The 19828-nt window shown below is 36.8% G+C and overlaps 1 protein-coding gene across 11 annotated transcripts in view; it reads left to right on the top strand.

Annotated features, from left to right (window-relative positions):
- HEPACAM2 (HEPACAM family member 2) overlaps window positions 1-16334 on the top strand; it is a 53280-nt gene extending 36946 nt beyond the window's left edge. For 6 of the 11 annotated variants that reach the window (XM_059933846.1, XM_059933850.1, XM_059933847.1 and 3 more), the window contains exons 5-10: window positions 7847-7972; window positions 8062-8086; window positions 8179-8216; window positions 9582-9655; window positions 12659-12768; window positions 15620-16334. In XM_059933846.1, the coding sequence (XP_059789829.1) occupies window positions 7847-7972; window positions 8062-8086; window positions 8179-8216; window positions 9582-9655; window positions 12659-12768; window positions 15620-15635 (389 nt within the window). In that variant the 3' untranslated portion in view covers window positions 15636-16334. Of the gene's footprint in view, window positions 1-7846; window positions 7973-8061; window positions 8087-8178; window positions 8217-9581; window positions 9712-12658; window positions 12773-15619 lie in introns of those variants that run through there. The other 5 variants (XM_059933844.1, XM_059933843.1, XM_059933842.1 and 2 more) reach the window with 4 other exon arrangements.
- The last annotated feature ends 3494 nt before the right edge of the window (window positions 16335-19828 follow it).

The raw sequence follows: 19828 nt of genomic DNA, 5'->3' as shown, positions 1-19828 counted from the left end.
GTTTTTTCTCATATGAAGAAAATACCACACTCTCTAGAAGAGTGGTATCCAGTGGAATTTTCTGCAATGAAGGAAATGTTTGATGTCTGCTCTATCTAGTATGGTAGTCCCTAGCCTCATTTGACTTTTGAGCACTTAAAATATGGTTATGCCACTGAGGAACTGAAGCTTTTATTTCATTTTATCTCTATTAACTTTAATTTAAATGTAAATAGCCACATATATCTAGTGGCTACCATACTGGATGATGCAGCTCTAGAATTTTTACCTGAATTATGCTTCACTTGGGCAGTAGTTAATAACATATTTCCCTTATAGGTCCCAAAAGCATGTATGTGTTCAGGGTTATATAAATCAGGCACTCATTCATTCATTATTTAACACCTATTATGGGCCAAATACTAGGGTAAGCATTGAAAGTGCCATTTTAAAAAAATAATTCCTGCTAACAAGATGCTCACAACTTAATATGGATGGCAGGCATGTATGTAAACAGCTAGCATTCTTTGCTTTCTATTTTACTAAATTTTTAATATGATTTAATGAGCTTTTTACCTCAGTGGTTAACTGAAACATAATTTTGAAACACACCATAATTAAATATATAAAATAATTTTGTGACAATCTGGATGTTATCATAGACTTGTTCCTCATGCTCACTGCAAGTGAAAACATGGCTATAATATGTAGGTGCATACTGCGGTGAAGCCTTTCTTACTACCTAAACTTTCTCCATTAATATTTAGCCAAGATGTTGTCATAGTATCAGAAGCCCCCAATATTTGATTAAGATCTTATTACCAAGGTCCAAAGACAGCTACAATCTTAATATCAGATAGTTACCTTTTGTAAAATCTAAAAAACCTGTTTGACCGGTACAAAGACCAGACATTTGTTATTATTGTAAATAAGAAGAGCAGGTGCTTATTTTTCAGAAGGATTCAATGTTGTCAACATTCATAACCTCTTTGTGGCTTTTAAAGCTGTTTTCCAATCCCCAAATGTCCACAGATCTTAAACAGCAGCAAATGACAAAGAAAATGAGTAGTATTGATGTGTTTTAAGTATTTGATTTTTTTTTAAAGCTTTCCAAATGAATTAATCTCTGCAATGCAGATTAAGGGTACACCAAGCTACAGTGAAAAAAATGGACATCTCTTGTAACTATCAACTGAGCACTTACTAACCATCCACTTTGATGAGCTACCTATATTAATATCTGTGGAAAATTTGAAATAATTCAGAGGGATAAGATACCTGCCTCTGAGATATTTTCAAAACCAAGTTGTGTTTGGCATAACCAGAGTCCAGTTATAAGAAATAGATGAACATTTGTTTTTAATGAGGCAAAGAATGTGGCCAATCAAAAAGTCTCAGCAATAAGAAGTGGGAGGCAAAGGAAAAAGGAGTCAAAGATGACTCCAGGGTCACAAATATGGAAAGAAAATAACAAAGTCTGGAAATAATCAAAAGTTTTATTAGGGACTTTCAGCTGGGGAGAGGAAGACTGGAGAATGTGACAATTAGCTCTCTGTTTCCCTGCCTGTGTAAGACTAGACCAGATGGTGCCTTCCACCTCTGTGGGCTATGATTCACATCTAATTTGAGATATCAGTTGACCTTTCTGTATCTTAGTAGAGATATCCTAAAGAAAACAGGGGAAATAGGCAAATTCACACAGCTACTTGGTAATAAAATAGTATCTAAATTCAAAACCCTTTTTTTAACCACTGTATATACTGTCTCCCTGGATGTTCTTGACTGAGAATATCAATATCTAAAAGATATGTCACATATATACAAGATATGTCACATATATGTACAAGATAGTGTGTATTTTCTTATCATCTTAACTAACTTCATGCTATATACAAAGATACTCTGGTTTGTCCAGACATGTGTATACTTTCATACTAGTGAGAAATTATGAAATATCTGTAACTAAAAGTAACAGCTAGCATATAAGTTTCAAGGAAAGAATAGCAATTAAAGTAATAAATTAGCATTCATATTTTGGAAAAAGAATGAGTTTATTACTTTAATTAAAGACTTCCTTGAATGCAAGTGTCCCTACTTTAAAATTTAACTGAGCCTAAATCACTATTGTGACCTGCAATATGTATAAAATGAAAATGTTTATGATCAGAATGCAAATGTTCACATTTAATGAAAACATTCCACTGTATACATTATTAGAGTTCTCAAGAGCCACATGGCCATAGTTTGAGATTTAGCTATAGTAGAAATATTTTTGTACATGCAAAATCTGCAATCTGCAAAATCTACAATTTTTTCATATCTATTTCTATTGCACATCTTTTCATAAAGAAGAGAATGGGAAAATGACACTACTCCTAGGCAGAAAGATAAATTTACTGATTTCTTCTAACTACCTAGAAATTTCTCTGGTTAAGATCTCCAGGAGGTGTATTTCACTTTGGACCATGGGATATAACAACTGAGATTAGCTACAGCCCTGACATCCAGACCCTGAAACGTTAGGTGACATCCCATGAGCATCTAGCATAGAACCACGGTGTCTGTCAGGTGGGGCCGTAGTAGAGTGTGGAAATAGCATGGCCCCCCAGTAGGGCACCTTCATTTCCATAGGGACATGAATCAGCGGCTGTAATCAGCTAACAGATTGGATGGGAGAGATCTCAGGACTCCATTCTGATCCTGAAATAGACACGCTAACTCTAGCATACGGCTATCCTGTTTTAGGTGCAGTCTCTCAAGCAGCAGGGTTGCAATGGATACCACACCTCTTGCCTATATTTGCACTTAATATGTTATTTCATTTTATTTGTTTGTCAAAGGAGGGGGCAAATAGCATTTGCACTAGGGCTTTGGTAAATGAGTCAGTCATGTTTAAATAATGGGGAGAGTGGCATACTATGTGCTAAAGAGTACAAAACTCTCTGAAAGGAGGAAGAATGGGGCTCCTGCAAGTATCCAGAACTGCACTTGGGATCCCTATACATTCTTTGCGGCAATAGGGTTAGAATTTCCCTGTTGACTTATTTTCAAGTTGGGTTCTGGAAATCCATCTCTCTAAAACACACTTGCCTAGAACTGAGACCACGGCAGCTGTGCCCCTTGATTTGATCCCGGAGATATCTGGCATTTTTATTTTGTGAATTTCAAATGCTGGACCTGGTAAATCTGTGTGTTCTGGTAGAGAGAAGCAGTGTTGAGCATAGAGAGCCAGGATGCTCTAGAAGAGAAGGGGGCCCAACAGGGAAGATCATTTGTTCTGAGAAAAGGACTATCTCTATTCTTCATTCTCCAGGGAAAGGACACTTGGCCTTTGCCATAGCCAAGGTTTTAAGCTGACAGGTGCTGGTCACCTCAGGGTGGTTCTCTGATGGAGGGCTAACAGAGGCCAAGGGAGAGAGAGGAAAGAGGGCAATAAGGAAGGAGTCTGAAGAAATAAGGAAATAATGGTAAAGGGAATGAGTTGGATCCTCTGTAGGACAGAATGTACAAATTCAGTCATTTTAGGAAACAAAATAAAAGGGACAAAAAGGTAAAAATGGAGAGGGGAGGAGATGTATCTTATATAGTGTGAGACATCCAGTCATTGTATGTTAAACCTATTACAAGGCATCAGAATCATGGAAGTGCCTGGCAAAGAGCTGATGTATGCCATAGTGTAACTTCAGCATTAGAATGAGAAATACTCTGAAATAATACTTATTAGCATATTTTCAAGTTTAAGGGGGAAAAAAACAGCTGACACTACACTAAAATATTTTTCACTGTAAAATTCATTGTTGAAACTGGACTAGAATAATTAGCATTGAATTTTTTAGAGACTAAGGGATATTGAATTTTAGTGAAGGCAGTCTGGCTATCAAGAAATGAGAGTCAGAGCACATCAAATCTGGTGTTAGAAAAGGTTGGAGGAAAAACTGAATATATTGGGGGCTACCTGCCAATTATGAAAACCATTCTTGGGCTTCCCTGGTGACACAGTGGTTAGGAATCCGCCTGCCAATGCAGGGGACACAGGTTCTATCCCTGGTCCGGGAAGATCCCACGTGCTGCGGAGCAACCAAGCCCATGCACCGCAACTACTGAGCCTGCACTCTAGAGCCCGTGAACTACAACTACTGAGCCTGCGCTCTAGATCCCACGAGCCACAACTACTGAGCCCACATGCTACAACTACTGAAGCCCTCGCACCTGGAGCCCATGCTCCACAACAAGAGAAGCCACCGCAATGAGAAGCCCGTGCACCGCAATGAAGAGTAGCCCCCACTCACCGCAACTAGAGAAAGCCTGCGCACAGCAACGAAGACCCAATGCAGCCAAAAATAAATAAAAATAAATAAATTTATTTAAAAAAAGAAAAAAAAGCCTGTGGAAAAACCATTCTTTGACCATGAATCAACAGCAAACAATTAAATTTGCAGTCAGGGAAAAAACTATGTTCCAGTCCCAGTTCTAGGACTTACTGACTGTGGCCAATATTTTCATTTCTCTGAAACTATTTCTTTATCTGTACCTATAAATGACACTTTAAATTTCTTTATTATTTTCATTATTACTGATGTGACATATCTGTACCAAATAAATGGGAAACAAATGTACATTTGGTTTTATATACATATAATGCACATACATTTAATTGTGCATATCTGAAAATTGTGTAGTTTTGATTTTAGTATTGGATCTAAAATAAAGAAATAAGAGAATTCTCTTGATAAAAGTGGTGCCCAAATTATAGGCTGTGTCTTAAATCATGCCATTTTATTATTTAGCATTTCTTAACAATTTTTTCTTCTTTATTACTTTGCTTTTGTATCACTGCTGATGTCTCAAGAGACCATTCTGTTTGCCTTTATCTTATTGACAACCACAGCAGAGTATGGGTCCTTCTGAATTTATACTTTAGAAGCATGCGCCTATATATATGGTCATTTTTTTTAAAATCTCAACAAATTTCAAAAGATTTATATCAAGCAGAGTATGCATTCTAAATAGAGTGGAATTCAACTAAAAAAATCAAGAAAGAAAACTCCCAGGCATAAGGAAATTAAACAATATGCTTCTAAATAATCTCTAGGATAAATAAGGAATCGCAATGAATATTATAAAATATTTTGAACTTAATAATAATGAAAATACTTTTCAAAACTCAGGGGATGTTGTTCAGTTAATAAGATTGTCCACACATATGAAAGTGATGGATAAATTGTTGATTGTTACACTTAAGAGAGTGATGGAGATGATAATACAGATTAAAGTTAAAAGTGCATTGTTTCTGTAGCCATTACATTACATATGGTGAAAAAAAATTGAGTTCTCCCAGTATTCAAAATCTATTTTCCAATTTAGCAAAGAAGTCATTCACATCACTGTTAAATGAAATTCCAACAAATGTCATTGTTGTTTCACTTTCATCTTAGTAAATATCAGCCAACATTCATGTTGAAGCTGCACTTGTTCATCTATGATGTAAGCTATCTCTTTGCTGAATTGGATAGTAACCAAGCATTTATTTGAAGTCTAATTGTTTCAGAGCATGATTGAATCTCACCCACAGGTTGAAAATACAAGAGTTCAGCAAAAATCAACAAAAGCATTCCATGAGAAGCAATTAGATATATGGAATTAACAATAAAGAGTACTGCATATTTTATTATTAATTCTAAATTAGGCTACACATCCTTCATATCAGTAAAATTTATAACTTTTGTATGTATATATGTGCATATAATTCTTTTTGATACTCAGTTACTAGCATACCATTGGGTATAGTGTCCTATTTACATAAACTTCATGTAAAACTCTTTGGCTGCCTCAAATCATATAATATCTGAGCAACAAAAGAACTTAAAAACCAATCATTCTAGCCTCCTCATTTTACTACTGGGAAAATCCAGACCCTTAGAGTCAAGTGGCTCATTCAAAGCTGCCCAGCTCTTTAGAGAGAACAAACCTGTGAAGTAGGAGCACAGTATCTGAAGAAAGGCTAAGACCTCACACAGAGATCACCCAAATGCTAAAGTAGCTACAAACTAAAAGCTCAGCATTCTAACGGTGGGAGAATATAACTTTTCCTACAAATTATTAACCAAGAGAAAAGGAGGAAAAATAATATTTCTAAATAAGTTTTGTGATGTTCTGGTCTAGATCAGAACCAATAAATTGCCATTCTAGTCCATTTTATACTACCTTGCATTTATTTCTTCCACCCAAAGCTAAAAGGAGTTTAACTTAAAATCTGTTTAAAAGCAATAAATATTACACAGCTATTGTAATCCCATAAAAAGAACATTTTAAGAACACAATTCTCTGAACGCATATCAGAAATTTATAAATATACCATCTGAGATGGTAAAGATTTTTGGTGATGAAAAGCAACCTGCTTAAACTCTTAAGGACTTAAAGGGAATACAAGAACAGCATTACATGGGAAAATTAGAGGAGATATCATGATTTCCATGACTTTTAAACTGGAGTTTAACATATATGATCTACACTACATTATGAAAAGATTCTGGGAAGATTAAAAAGTGAAAACGTTGTAGGTAGAAAAGCTGAGAGAGTACATATAGGTCCACAATGAAAGAAGGGAAAGATTAAGGTTTCATCCTTATCTTGGCTGCTGGAGACCTCAGTAGAGGCTTTGTGGTGGAAGACAACAGGGTGCCAGCTGGATATTTATTGCAGAGTTGAGTCCGCACCATGTTCTTCACCACACCCAGATGCTCCAAGCTGTTCTCCACCATGGCAGAAGGGAAGTGACATCCCATAACTTTCACTCCCACATTAAACTGGACAGAGACAGGCAGCTGCCACCATTCATTTCCACATCATTGTCTGATTCACATGATAACATGGAAGACATCTGTTACTTGCTTTTGTTGGAGGCCACACAACTTTCCACTTTATAGATTAACTCTCTGACTAAGCATGTTATAGTCTGGAACTGGTGTTAACATTGCCATACTTAGTAAGTTTTGTCAAAACAGCATCAAAGTGAGGCAGCACAAAGTGTCAAGAGTCTGGGGGCACATCTGGATGCTGCCACTTACTACCTGAGTGACCTCAGGCAAGCCCCACATTCCCATCTCTAAGTGGGGATAATAATAATAACATTACCTCCCTAATAACATTGTTGTGAACATTCCATGGGTTAATACGTATCATGTGCTCTTAGAACAGAGTCTGATGTATTATAAGCACTCAGCAAGTGTTAGCTTTTAGCGCTATATTTTATATAGGAATATTAACAAAAGGAATGACTTGCAAAACACAGTGAATTGTAGTCAAAGGCGGGACTTTAAATGTCTTATTGAGAATCACACACGCATTCTATTTTAGGGATTAAAATTTCTTTATTGGTCAAAAATTAGTAATTATTTGAAATGAACACCTCCCCTCTCGCACCTTTAACCACATACCACTGCCCTAGAAAATCCACATACCTGAACAATGTTAAAAGAGTGAGATGGAAAGAGAGAGAGAGAACAACCTAGCATCTGGGGATGTTTTATACAATGAGATCCAACAGATCCAAGCTAAATGTTGGTGAACACTACTGAAAAGTATGACATGAGCTATTTGCTACATCTAGTACAACATACTGGTATTATCCTGGGCAGCTCACCACATTTCCAATCACAAATATCCTTAGAGAGTTTAGTATGTATTCTAAAATAAGTGCCTGCCTTCTGTTCAGTCTCACTCAGACTTCTCTCTCTCTCTCTCTCTCTCTCTCTCTCTATATATATATATATACACACATTTGCAGTACTGTACCGTTCAGGATTTATTTATTTAGGATCAATTTATTATTGATCTTTAATAAAAATATATTTGTCTTTTTATTTAGGAATAGAGAAACTTGCACAAAAAGGGAAATCATTGTCCCCTTTAGCAAGTATAACTGGAATATCACTCTTTTTGATTATATCCATGTGTCTTCTCCTCCTATGGAAAAAATATCAACCCTACAAAGGTAGGTTAAAATTAGAAAAAAAATTTTTGGAATGGTTTTATATGTGTACTAAAGTGTATCTTACTGTGTTTTTTCTTTTTTGGTTTTAGTTATAAAGCAAAAGCTAGAAGGCAGGTAATGCATATGTTTCTATGAAAATAATTTTTCTCTTGAATGCTTTTTCCTCAATGATTAAGACTGACAGAAACACCAATTTGTCTTTTCAGGCCAGAAACTGAATACAGGAAAGCTCAAATGTTTTCAGGTAATGGCTGGGCTGAGAGGGGCTGTTATCAATATTAATGTATATTAATATATATTGTTGATATTAATTATATATATAAAATGTGCTATTGACATAACAGAATTCACATGAGAAAATACTAACACTCCCTTCCCAGGATGACTGCCCTCACTTCACAAAGTTCTATCCCTTGTATTAGTTTTATGTAAGTCACACAGGTCTGTAAGATAAGCCTGAAAGGCACTTTCAACTCCATTTCACAGGCAAGAGAACTAAGGCTCAGAGAGACTGTCACTTGCCCGCCATCACTGAGTTCTGCTGAATCCTGTTCCATTGATCCTCTTATTATTTTGAAAATGCCCAAGGGTTCTCTCACTGTGTCAGTTCCTAAAGCAGATACAGTGCTGGCAGCTCCTTCCCAGGGAGAAGAGGAAAGGGAGGTCCCACAGGTTTGCTGCTTCTCTGTCCCCAGCGGTGCCCCTCACTTCTGACTCCCTACTGAGTTGTTATAAGTTAACAGTGGGGCTTTTGCTCAGGCCTTGGAGTCAGAGGAGCTGGATTTCTATCCCATCTGTGCCACTTTCCCCCAATGTCACTTTGGGAAAATTAATTATTTTTCCTGACCTCAACTCATCTATACAGTAGAGATCATAACTTCCCCTCAGGGTTGCTCTGAGAATTAAATCCAGTAATGTAGGTGGAGTGCCTAATACAATGCCTGGATGCTCAGTAAACATGGGTCTTCTTCCTCTTGTCTACTTCTTTCTCACAAATGATAAACTGTCGGAGTTCAGAAAGGCCCCAGAGACCATCTGGTTCCTCCCAACCACCCCATTCCTGTCATTTTACTGATGATAGTTTAGGTGACATTGCACTTGTTTTCTGTTTTGTATGTAAGGGCAGCAATAGTTGCTTATTTATTCTTATTAGTCCTGGTGGACTCTGTTAGATCTAGCAGAGTACAGTAGATATTATGGGTGGATTAAGAGCTGCTGTGATTGACAGATTGAAGCCTTGGTGTTTATAAGTCTCTGGTAACTGAGAGTTACAAAGGACAAGGCTGCCCACATGTGTTTATATAATGTATATATATATATATTATATATAATATATATTAACAGTGTATTAATATATAATACACTGTTTCCACATCAGACTTTAAGAATAATTGTCCCAATTCAGGTTCAATTCTGAGCTTCAACAGGAGTGATTTCCAGTACTATTTAGTGGCAGCATGACTATAGGGGATTAAGAAATGTTAAATTGGTTTTATACACATACCACTTGAAGCAAACCATGAAGATAAGTTTTATAAATGTTTTTTAAGAAATAGCAATAGCAATTTGAGGCATTTGGTTTGTAAGTAGTGTTTGTTTTCCATTTCAGGCCACGAAGATGCTCTGGATGACTTTGGAATATATGAATTTGTTGCTTTTCCAGATGCTTCTGGTGTTCCCAGGGTTGGTTTTCCTAGTGGCTGATTAGCCCAGAAGTAGCATTCTGCTTCACCAGAGGTGTAAGCAGCATTCATTTAAGCATGTGGGCAGTGTGGTCAAATGGCTGCATTACCCTCAGCAGTGTTTACTCACTCTGTAATGAATGACCTTGCCGGATCTGGGGAGCTAAAGCATCTTTCTCAGCCTCTATCAATAAAGCTAACACAAATAAGGAAGTTACACGAATTCATAAACATTCTTTACCTGGTAGGCTCAGTGAAGAGAGAATTAACTAGGTTGAAGGTCAAGAGAAGTGAATAAATAGGGGACCAAGAGACCCTGGTTTAAATAATTCTGCATCATTTTGATGACTGCAGCCTGTCACTTCACTGACTCTCTCTGTTGCTCAGTTTCCCCTTTATTTCCTCCTCATATCTCATGAGGACATTGCAAAGACAATTGATTATACCCTTGAAGGTACCTTATGCTCTTCAGAAGAAAGGTACCATATAAACCCGAAGTATGCAGGTACATATCTTTATTTTTTCCTAAAGGTGCATGAGATGTGAGAGCGGGAACTTTTATACAGTTGAAGCCATTTTTTTCAGTCCACAGAGACAAGGTTTTTTAAGCAATCAGTTTTGTTTAACAGGCAAGCAGAATGTTTCTCTGAGCTAATCAGCTCATTAACATTTTTACAGATTTAATGTACAACCGATCTTTCCTCTGTTTCCTTATTCCCCTATGATAGTTCACTTAAGGAAGGGGCCAGAAACGGACTACTTGCCTCTGGGCATTTTCATTTCCTTTTTAAAAGAAAACTATCAATATTTGTTGTTAGGGATTGGTTACCTCACTTGTTCAGAGAATTCTATGTAAGATTCTAAGGTTCACGCAGTAAGTTACCTGGCCACAGGCTTTAGTTCTCAAATGCCACGTGAGTAATGGAGGGGGATTGATTGGATTTCATCCTCCTATGGGTGAGTCGCAGCACCAGTGCCCACATCGTCACAGATGAAGAGAAAAACTGCATTGCAAAAGCTTTGCAATGTCCTATTCAGTCTCAGGCAGGATTGGCTCACCCTTCACTTCTACAACCAAAAAGACAAAAATTAATATTTGGTGGATCAGTTATTTCAGACAACTCCTCACCATGGCAGAAAGCACCCCTCTCAGGTGTGGCTTTTAAATGGGAAAGCAGGAAACTGAAGAGCTAATAAGACTTAAAAGTGAATTTTGAAGTCAGTTTTTATTCCTAGGAATGCATTGGAAAGGAGTGAGATCTATGTAGGAAACTTTCAATTTAGCCTTGCAGTTAATCAGTACTCAGTTTCAAGATTTTATTGAGAGGACCCCTATTTGCTCAAAATGCTACAGTTCTAAAGAGCTGAGGCAGAGAAATGAGTGTTTGATGACATATCAGAAGCCCCGCTTATATCTGTCGTAAGTAAAATAACTCGACTTGGAACTATGCCCATCTTCAATGCTGAAAACTCCTGAGGAATCAGCTGAGATCCTTCACTGGTGGTTCCAGGTGCTTTGGGAAGAAGTGAGAAACCAACACCAACAACCCAAGGAGCAGAAGGACCCAGACATGAGTAGGAGGATCTGTGTGAGAAGCAGCCAGAATGGCAGTTATGTGTGAAGATTAACAGCTAAATGCAACAGTTTTGAGAAGAAAAGGAATAATAATAACATTACCAAGATCTCAAGATTGAAGTTAAGAAGGGAAATAAATTGATTACTAACTTTTTGAGTTTTTAAAAATCAGAATCATCTTTTAGCTTGTCTTGATACATGTACAGATGAGTACTCCTCCTCTCTCTACTTACTGTACATTTCATTGCCCATTTAGCACTTCTTTTGGGGAATTGGACAGAAAGCAATGGCATGAAATGAACAAATTTATTACTTGCTAACAGGTCTAATATCAGGTTAGTTGAGTAAGTTAGTCATTATCTATAGATTGCTTTTATCATAGCCCCTGAACACCTCTATACCAAAGAAAATCAAGAGTTGATCTTAAGTAAAAACTCTAAACCAAAATCCCCTTGACACAAAAATGATAGGATGAATCACCTATTCAGTCCTAGGATAAATAGCCTAGGACTGCCATGAGAGCTTTAACAAGTAGAATAGAAACAGGCAGTTTCCAGAAAAATCTAAAGCTAAGATATTCCAAAGTAACCTAGCAGGTCAAATGAGATAAAGAACTCTTCAGATGATTCATCAAGGGCAGAGTCCTCTAGGTGGATCTGTATAAATATAAAGGACTGAAAGTGGCCAGAAGTACGATGAAAATAGAACAAGTTTGGGATGAGGAGGGGAACCAGACTTTAGCTAAGTAATTGGAAAACAGTGTTTACAAGAATAACAGTATCAAATATAAGGAATAGGAGTTAATGAAACATGAATAACAGTTTCAATAAAATACATGTTGATTTTAACCAGACAGACATACACTGCTATACTTTCCACATTCATCCAAGCCTTACTTTTTAGAGCCCATTACTGCATTCAAACCAAAACATCTTCTTTTGTGTGTTCTGTATTTCTTGGTACTGTCTTTACTAACTTGCAATGTGTTGAAGGCTTCTGGCTGTAAGTTATTCTTTTTTTCTAAACCACCCTTGCACACATGATTGGCGATTAGTGTCAAAAAGGTAAGACTGAGATGTAATATAAAGGATAGTAATATATGCTCTTTGATTCTAAGCTATCCTGATATCTTCTCTTCTGCTATTTTTTTCTACTGTATTTACAGTACTGCCAGCTTTTTTCTTAAATGGAGAAAAAAAGTGATAGTTTGTCCAGCTATTCCTCTTCTGACCTCATAGCTATGCCACTGCACAAACTACCATAGGGTAAGTGCAGGGAACTGTAGCAAGGAGGAAATGGATATTGAAGGGAAGTTAAATAGTTCTGATTTTCTAATCTTCACCTCTTCCAGTTGTTTTCAACTATGCAACGTAGTGGGAATACTATTTACTAGTCTGCCAATTTTTTTTAACGTGCCACATTTTCTAGATGCCAACGAGATCTGTTCCAGCCTCTGATGGTGTACCAGGGCAAGATTTGCACAGTACAATTTACGAAGTTATTCAGCACATCCCTGCCCAACAGCAAGACCATCCAGAGTAAGTATGAACTTGCATTTGATGATTCTACGTTGAAAGGAGTCAGCATTCATCCCCAGCTGTCCCCAGAGTTTATTGAAAGGCTCAGAAGAAAAAAATATGAAAACAGGAAATTATAGTTCCTGTACATTTGAACACACTTTCCCACCTGAAAATAGTTTTAATAAATAAAACAGGCTAACACACAAGTATCTTCTGGGGCCATGTTCTTGGGCCAGAGGACCAGATGCAGAGCTCTAGAATCCAGCATTTCCCCCAGGGAATCCACATCTTGGTAAGAAAGGGGTCTTTAGACCAGTTCTCAAGCCATCTTGGTTATCTTGATGATTTTCCAGTGACTGTGGTGGTTTTAAAGCCAGTGATCTATCACTACAAATAGGACCAGGAAAAAAATGAACCTGCAAAATGTGCCCAACAGTGTCACCATCAAATGCCCACCTCTCACAGATTCAAAGCAGTCTACTCCCAAGTGAATAAAACCACGCGAGGATTGGCCTCACGCCCAGAGAAGTAAAACTTCTAGTAAGCTGAGGCCAAAGCCAGGAAACTGCTTATCCAGTTAACCTCGGGGCTGACACCAAGCAGTCGCCTTCCCTTCCCATTTGAGGAAAACTAAGCCTACAGCCTTTTGAAATAATGAAATGAACTTCCCTTTTGTGGGGGCTGTAGCTGCCTGCAGGCGTAACTGCCACAAATCATCTTCCATCATTTCTTTATTTGTCATTTATTGACTTTGAAAAGAACATCAATAACCACACACAGGAACTTCCCCTTTGGCAAAAGAAACAGTTCTAGTGAAGTAATTCATGCACACCTCTGGGTAAATACCAAAAAGAACAGCTAGCTGTGGATGAATGCATGGGAAACGGTCTTCCGGGGAGGAGACCCAGTCCTGGGGGTACTATGCAGTCATTTAAAGGCTAAATAAGTGGCGAGAGCACCTCAGAGGACCCCATCAGTGCATTCCTTCTTGTCTCAGGGAGCCTGGAGAAAAGGGAGTCAGGTAAATTAGGAGCAGACTCTGATGGAACTGGGAGCCTCTGGTTTGACAAGAAAAGAAAATTGCTTTATAGCATTATGTTATTAATCTAATAGAACACAATAGTGGAATGTTATTCCATAACAGTTAAAAGAAAAACCTCTAAAATGATATCTAACCCTCTTTACTTTGGAGAATAGAAAATGAAGGGATATTTTTCTTTGTTAAAAATAAGGAATATAAAGAATTTTGAGAGTATGTCTGCTTCCTAATTTTAAGATTGTATCCAATCAAAAATGTTACCCTATTTAAATTCATTTGTTTTTCTATATGTCCTTTATTCTATGTATCTATTTTTCCAGTTAGCCTGCAAACAAACCAAATGAAAACTTGAGGTTTATCTTTTCAGACTCCTAACAATGAAATAAATGATGATTTTAAACTGTGGAATATGGCAGCTGTAATTTCAGAACACCAAATAAAGTGATTCGGTGGGTTTTGCATGTGAAAAAAATGATTCCTTAAATTTAAAAAAAAATCATCCTCTGAAATTAGACTGCTTTCAGACATGAGCAATGTATTTAGAATTTCTTGGGAGTATAAAATTTGATTTCAGAAATAAACTTTGAAGGTTGAAAATAAAGCAGAAAAGCTCTTTTTCCAGCACATAAAGGACTATTTAACTGCTACTGAGGACATGCTCCTTCCAGGGGCAGTGCATGCAAGAACCCCCTGATACTCCCAGCCCCAGTGCCTTCCCCTCCCCATCTCCATAGCCTCTCTCTTCTCACCTCCTTCTGCCCCATCTTCTGAGGAAGTTGCCCTTTGTGTGTCTTTGTCTGGACTTTACCTCCATCCTGAGATGTCTTCCCTCTCTGAATCTGCCTTCTCTTTTCTTCTCTTTCTCTGTAAGACTGTCTCCCTTCTCTCTAATATCTCTTTAAAATTTTTCCTCCTCTTTCTCTCTTCCAGCTCATCCTAAAGAGGAGCCAACATTTTTACAAGTGTTGTTTTCCTTGAATACAGATGTGTGTTACCTATTCTAAATTTTAAAAACAAACAAGTAGAATATTTTCTCTTTATTTCATTAGAAACTGTTTTGCACTTGTTTTATTTACAGTCAATCCACAAACATCTCCAGGTCATTAACTATGTCCTAGGGACAGAGATTAAATAAGATTCAGTCTTTTAAAGATTTCATAGCTTAGTGGGCTCCTCTTTGCTTATTTTAACTAAAGATCAGTGATCCTCAGTAGAATAAATATTCCTCAATAGAATAAACATTCCCTAAACATTCAGAGACCCTTTTTCTTTCCTATGGTTTTATTCTCTAGGTCCAATTAAATTCAAAGATCAATTTCATGAGTAATGCAGTATTATAGGTGGTTAGTGAATCTCCCCCATTCCCAAAGTAAATGTGCCAGGTCTGGGTGAAGAACTGTAATTTCCTGTTTTCTTTTACCTCTATTTGACAGTTGGTTCTGAGATAGAAACACAGCCAAAATTTTTTTCCTTTGGCTCTTAGACTATTCTAGCAGTGTTGTTTTCATTACTACATGCATCTATTACCTAACTGAACTGGTGTTTAACAAATTGGTAAGTTGGCCTGTGTTCATATTCTGCTACTCAGCCCAGTTATTTGTTTATTGAACTTATGGCTACATTTATTTAAATACTGTCTGTTGACCTCATTAAACGCTCTTGGCACAGTTTGTTTTGAACTCGACTTGCTCACAGGACATCCAAGTAAGTAAACCTTTTAGTTTCAAAAGGAAATTATCTACAGAATTTAGTGATTGCTTACTCTTTATACTTATTGGTTTATAAATGTAATTTTCTTAAACTAGTTCAAAACACTAATATTATTTGCAGCTGTGGAAAAGAATAAAAGAATTTAAGGTTCTTCGACCTGTAGACCTGGAAATCTATAGAACATTTTACACGTCTCTTCGCCAGGTGAGCATTCGTGGGCAAAGCAATGCATTGAAGCGAAATAATGAAAGCACATTTTGAGGAAAAACAGTGAAAATGTATATTCATCCGGAATCAGTGAAGGAATCAAACCCAATACCTCTTACTCATCACTCCTTTTAATGCAGAATAGAGTCATTTATAAAAATCAGACTGCAGTTTTTCCAGCATACACACAATGCATTCTGCTACAGAGGAGCATGGTGGGGAAAGAGTTCTCAGTGGACAGTCTTTATTGCCCTGACGGAAGGAAGAAAAGGACGGGACTTTCCAATTACTTTTTTTGTATCAAGTTTCCTACAAAGCTCAATTAGTTCTAATCTATATGTTCCATTTCATCAGCATTGACACTATCCTATCTAACCTACAAATGTGGAAACCTTATATTTGTAAAAATTTCAGCAGGCTTTGTTTTATTAAATTCTCATTACTGCTAAGATTGCTATATTTTTTTATGCCATTCCCAAACTTCCTTCTTGCTATTTGTACCACAGAATAATAAAGATGATTGTCACAAAAGCAAGACTGTGCCTTCTAGGTTGTCAATCACCAATGGTGTTTTTGAAAAGACTTGTAAAATGCTGAAGGAAATGACTTAGAGTCTTATTTTTATTTTTGTTCAAAGAAAGATGGATTCAAATAAATTATTCTGCTTTTGCTTTTATATGGCCTTGATTCTTTGTCTTTTAGAGTAAAAATTTTACATAAAATAACATTATAGAATTAGATTTTTTATCCTTATTTCCCAATGTGCATCATAGAGAGCTACTAAAATAAGACTCTTGCACCCACATGACTATTTACTTTCAGGCTTGAATTTTTTACTTTATTGAGTTGTGGATTCTACTTGTATATTGCTGTAGTTTAAAAAATCAGTTAGAAACCAAACAGTAGAATTAAGAAACACCATTTTATAACCCCCAAATTAAATAACTGATTCAGATAACAATGATCATTAGTCAAGACTGCTAGACAAAAGGTACCAGATAAAACTACCAAGGGTTAGGTTGCAGAAACTCTGTGAGGGAAAGGTGATCTGAGACCTAGAGAGAAGCAGGTATACAGAGTGGCACGGGTAACTCTTCAGGGTACAGTGAGGCCCAGGGAGTGGGAATGGAGCAGTCATCTGAGTCTTGTAGATCTTGAAGGTGAAAGATTATGTCAATTTATGTTTACTGACATTGGCTACAGACACTCTGACCTGCCAAGGCCACTCTAGAATTTTATTCTGGCTAAATAAAGGTAGAAACAACCTAAATGTGCAACAATGGGGGATTTAAAAATGACGTTAGTGACATTAGGTCCATACAATGATTCACCTTGCAACTATTAAAAAGGAAGAAATATGACTATATTTTCTGACTTTAAGCTACGTCTCATGGCCTATTATTTTATACAGGAGAAAGAAATCAAAAGAATAGCATTTCTTGCAAATCAAAACTACAGTGAAGTATTACCTCACAGTGGTCAGAATGGCCATCATCAAAAAGTCTACAAAAAATAAATGCTGGAGAGGGTGTGGCGAAAAGGAAACCCCCCTACACTATTGGTGGGAATGTAAATTGGTGCAGCCACTGTGAAGAAGTATGGCGGTTCCTTAAAAAACTAAAAATAGTTACCATATGATCCAGCAATCCCACCCTTGGTCCTATATCTGGAGGAAACTCTAATTCTAAGAGATACATGCACCCCAGTGTTCATTGCAGCTCTGTCTACAATAGCCATGACAAGGAAGCAACCTAAATGTCCATCAACAGATGAATGGATAATGAAGATGTGGTATATATATACATATACATATATATATATATATATATATATATATACACACAATGGAATATTACTCAGCAATAAAAAAGAATGAGGGGCTTCCTTGGTGGCGCAGTGGTTGAGAATCTGCCTGCCAATGCAGGGGACACGGGTTCGAGCCCTGGTCTGGGAAGATCCCACATGCCGCGGAGCGACTAGGCCCGTGAGCCACAACTACTGAGCCTGCGCGTCTGGAGCCTGTGCTCCGCAACAAGAGAGGCCGCGATAGTGAGAGGCCCGCGCACCGCGATGAAGAGTGGCCCCTGCTCACCACAACTAGAGAAAGCCCTCGCACAGAAACGAAGACTCAACACAGCCAAAAATAAATAAATAAATAAATAAATAAATAAATAAATAAATAATAAATTAAAAAAAAAAAAAAAAGAATGAAATAACGCCATTTGCAGCAACATGGATGGACCTAGAGACTATCATATGAAGTGAAGTAAGCCAGACAGAGAAAGACAAATATCATATATGTGGAATATGCTTATATGTGGAATCTAAAAAAAATGATACAAGTAAACTTATTTACAAAACAGAAACAGACCCACAGGCATAGAAAAGAAACTTATGGTTACCAAAGGAGAAAGGGAGGGGAGGGCTAAATTAGGAGTTTGGGATTAACAAATACACACTGCTATATATAAAAGAGATAACCAACAAGGACCTACTGTATAGCACAGGGAACTCTACTCAGTATTTTGTAATAACCTATAAGGGAAAAGAATCTGAAAAAGAATATATATATATGTATAACTGAATCACTTTGCTGTACACCTGAAACTAACACAATATTGTAAATCAACTATACTTAAATTGAAGAAATAAAATTTTTAAAAATAATAAGAAAGAATAGCATTTTTTTAAAATGTATTTCAAGTGAACCGCTATATTTATACTATACCTCCCATATTTTCATAGAAGAACGTGGTGAAAGGAAAATTAAGACTAAGTCTTACAACCTACCCTATCTTCTTTCCCGGTTTTCTTTCTCTACCAACATTATATATTTTTCTGCTGGAAAAGTCCATCAGTTCCACCACAAATATTTTCTTCTACATTTGGTAAAAAAAAAAAAAAAAAAATTATCTAATTAGAAAAGGAATCCCTGCCCATTGTTAAATAAATATATATATATATATATATATATATATATATACACACACACACACATACACTTGGAAATGCAGAAGGCTAACCATAAGGCAATTAAAATCACCTGTAGAGAGTAGATCTGAAATATTCTCATGACCAAAAAAAAAAATGTAATTATATGAGGTGATGGATGTGTTAACTAACCTTATTGTGGTAATTATTTCACAATATATACGTGTACCAAATCACCACACCTTAAAGTTATACAATGTTATATGTCAATTATATCTCAATAAGTCTGGATAAAAATTTTAAATCACTTGTAATCTCACCTCCCAGAAATAACCTGTTAGCATTTTCCCAGGTTAGTTATGCATACGTTTATTCCTACTCCTTCCAGTTCCAGAAAGGATTTATGGTAGCTCATATAAACGCATAATATAACAAGATAAAATACACCCCCAAAAATAAAGGTGATAAAGAAAACAGGATGAAGGAAAAATGAGAGTTTACAAAGGCAAGGTGAAAGAAGAAATGAGATTAATAACTAGTATGATGAATTTCCCTTCATCTGAGAGTATTGTTTTATACCACTGAGATCATGCGGCATATACAGGAGGATGTCTAAGGAGGGGCCTCTGAACTGAATGCGATTTGTTAGTTGTCAGAGCCAAAGAAAGGGTGAAATCTTATTGCAGGGCTAGGAGAGAGCAGGTCAGCTTTCCCAGTCACCCAGTCACCCCAGGTACATCTGTCTCTCCCTCCTTTCTCAAATTTGAATCCCCTCCTGGAGATCACGTGTCTTCTTACTTGGAGAGCAGACCGTAACTACAATGAGCTACTGCTGCATCTCTGTGTTCTCTTTTCTAGACCCAACTCTGGGACACTTTATAATATAGACAATCTTAAACAGCCTTTTCATGAATAGGTAATAATACATTCACATGATTCACAAATCAAAATCCTATAAAAAGTAGGCACTAAAATAACTGGTTTTTATTAGTTTTTGGTTTTGGTTTTGGGTTAGGCTATTTCTGTGTATCCCTCCAGACTTTCTTACCACAACCAAGGGAAATACAAACACAAATACTTATTTTTTTCAAACTCACTTTTCAATCACTTGCTATTTCTCTCACTTCTGTGTCTCTCTCACATACACAAAAACACACAGACTCAGTGCATGGTTCCACTCAAAGCAGCAAG

The sequence above is a fragment of the Balaenoptera ricei genome, chromosome 9, assembly GCF_028023285.1.
Source record: "Balaenoptera ricei isolate mBalRic1 chromosome 9, mBalRic1.hap2, whole genome shotgun sequence".
In the NCBI taxonomy this organism is placed as follows: domain Eukaryota; kingdom Metazoa; phylum Chordata; class Mammalia; order Artiodactyla; family Balaenopteridae; genus Balaenoptera; species Balaenoptera ricei.
This window is presented reverse-complemented; position numbering and strand designations above follow the sequence as displayed.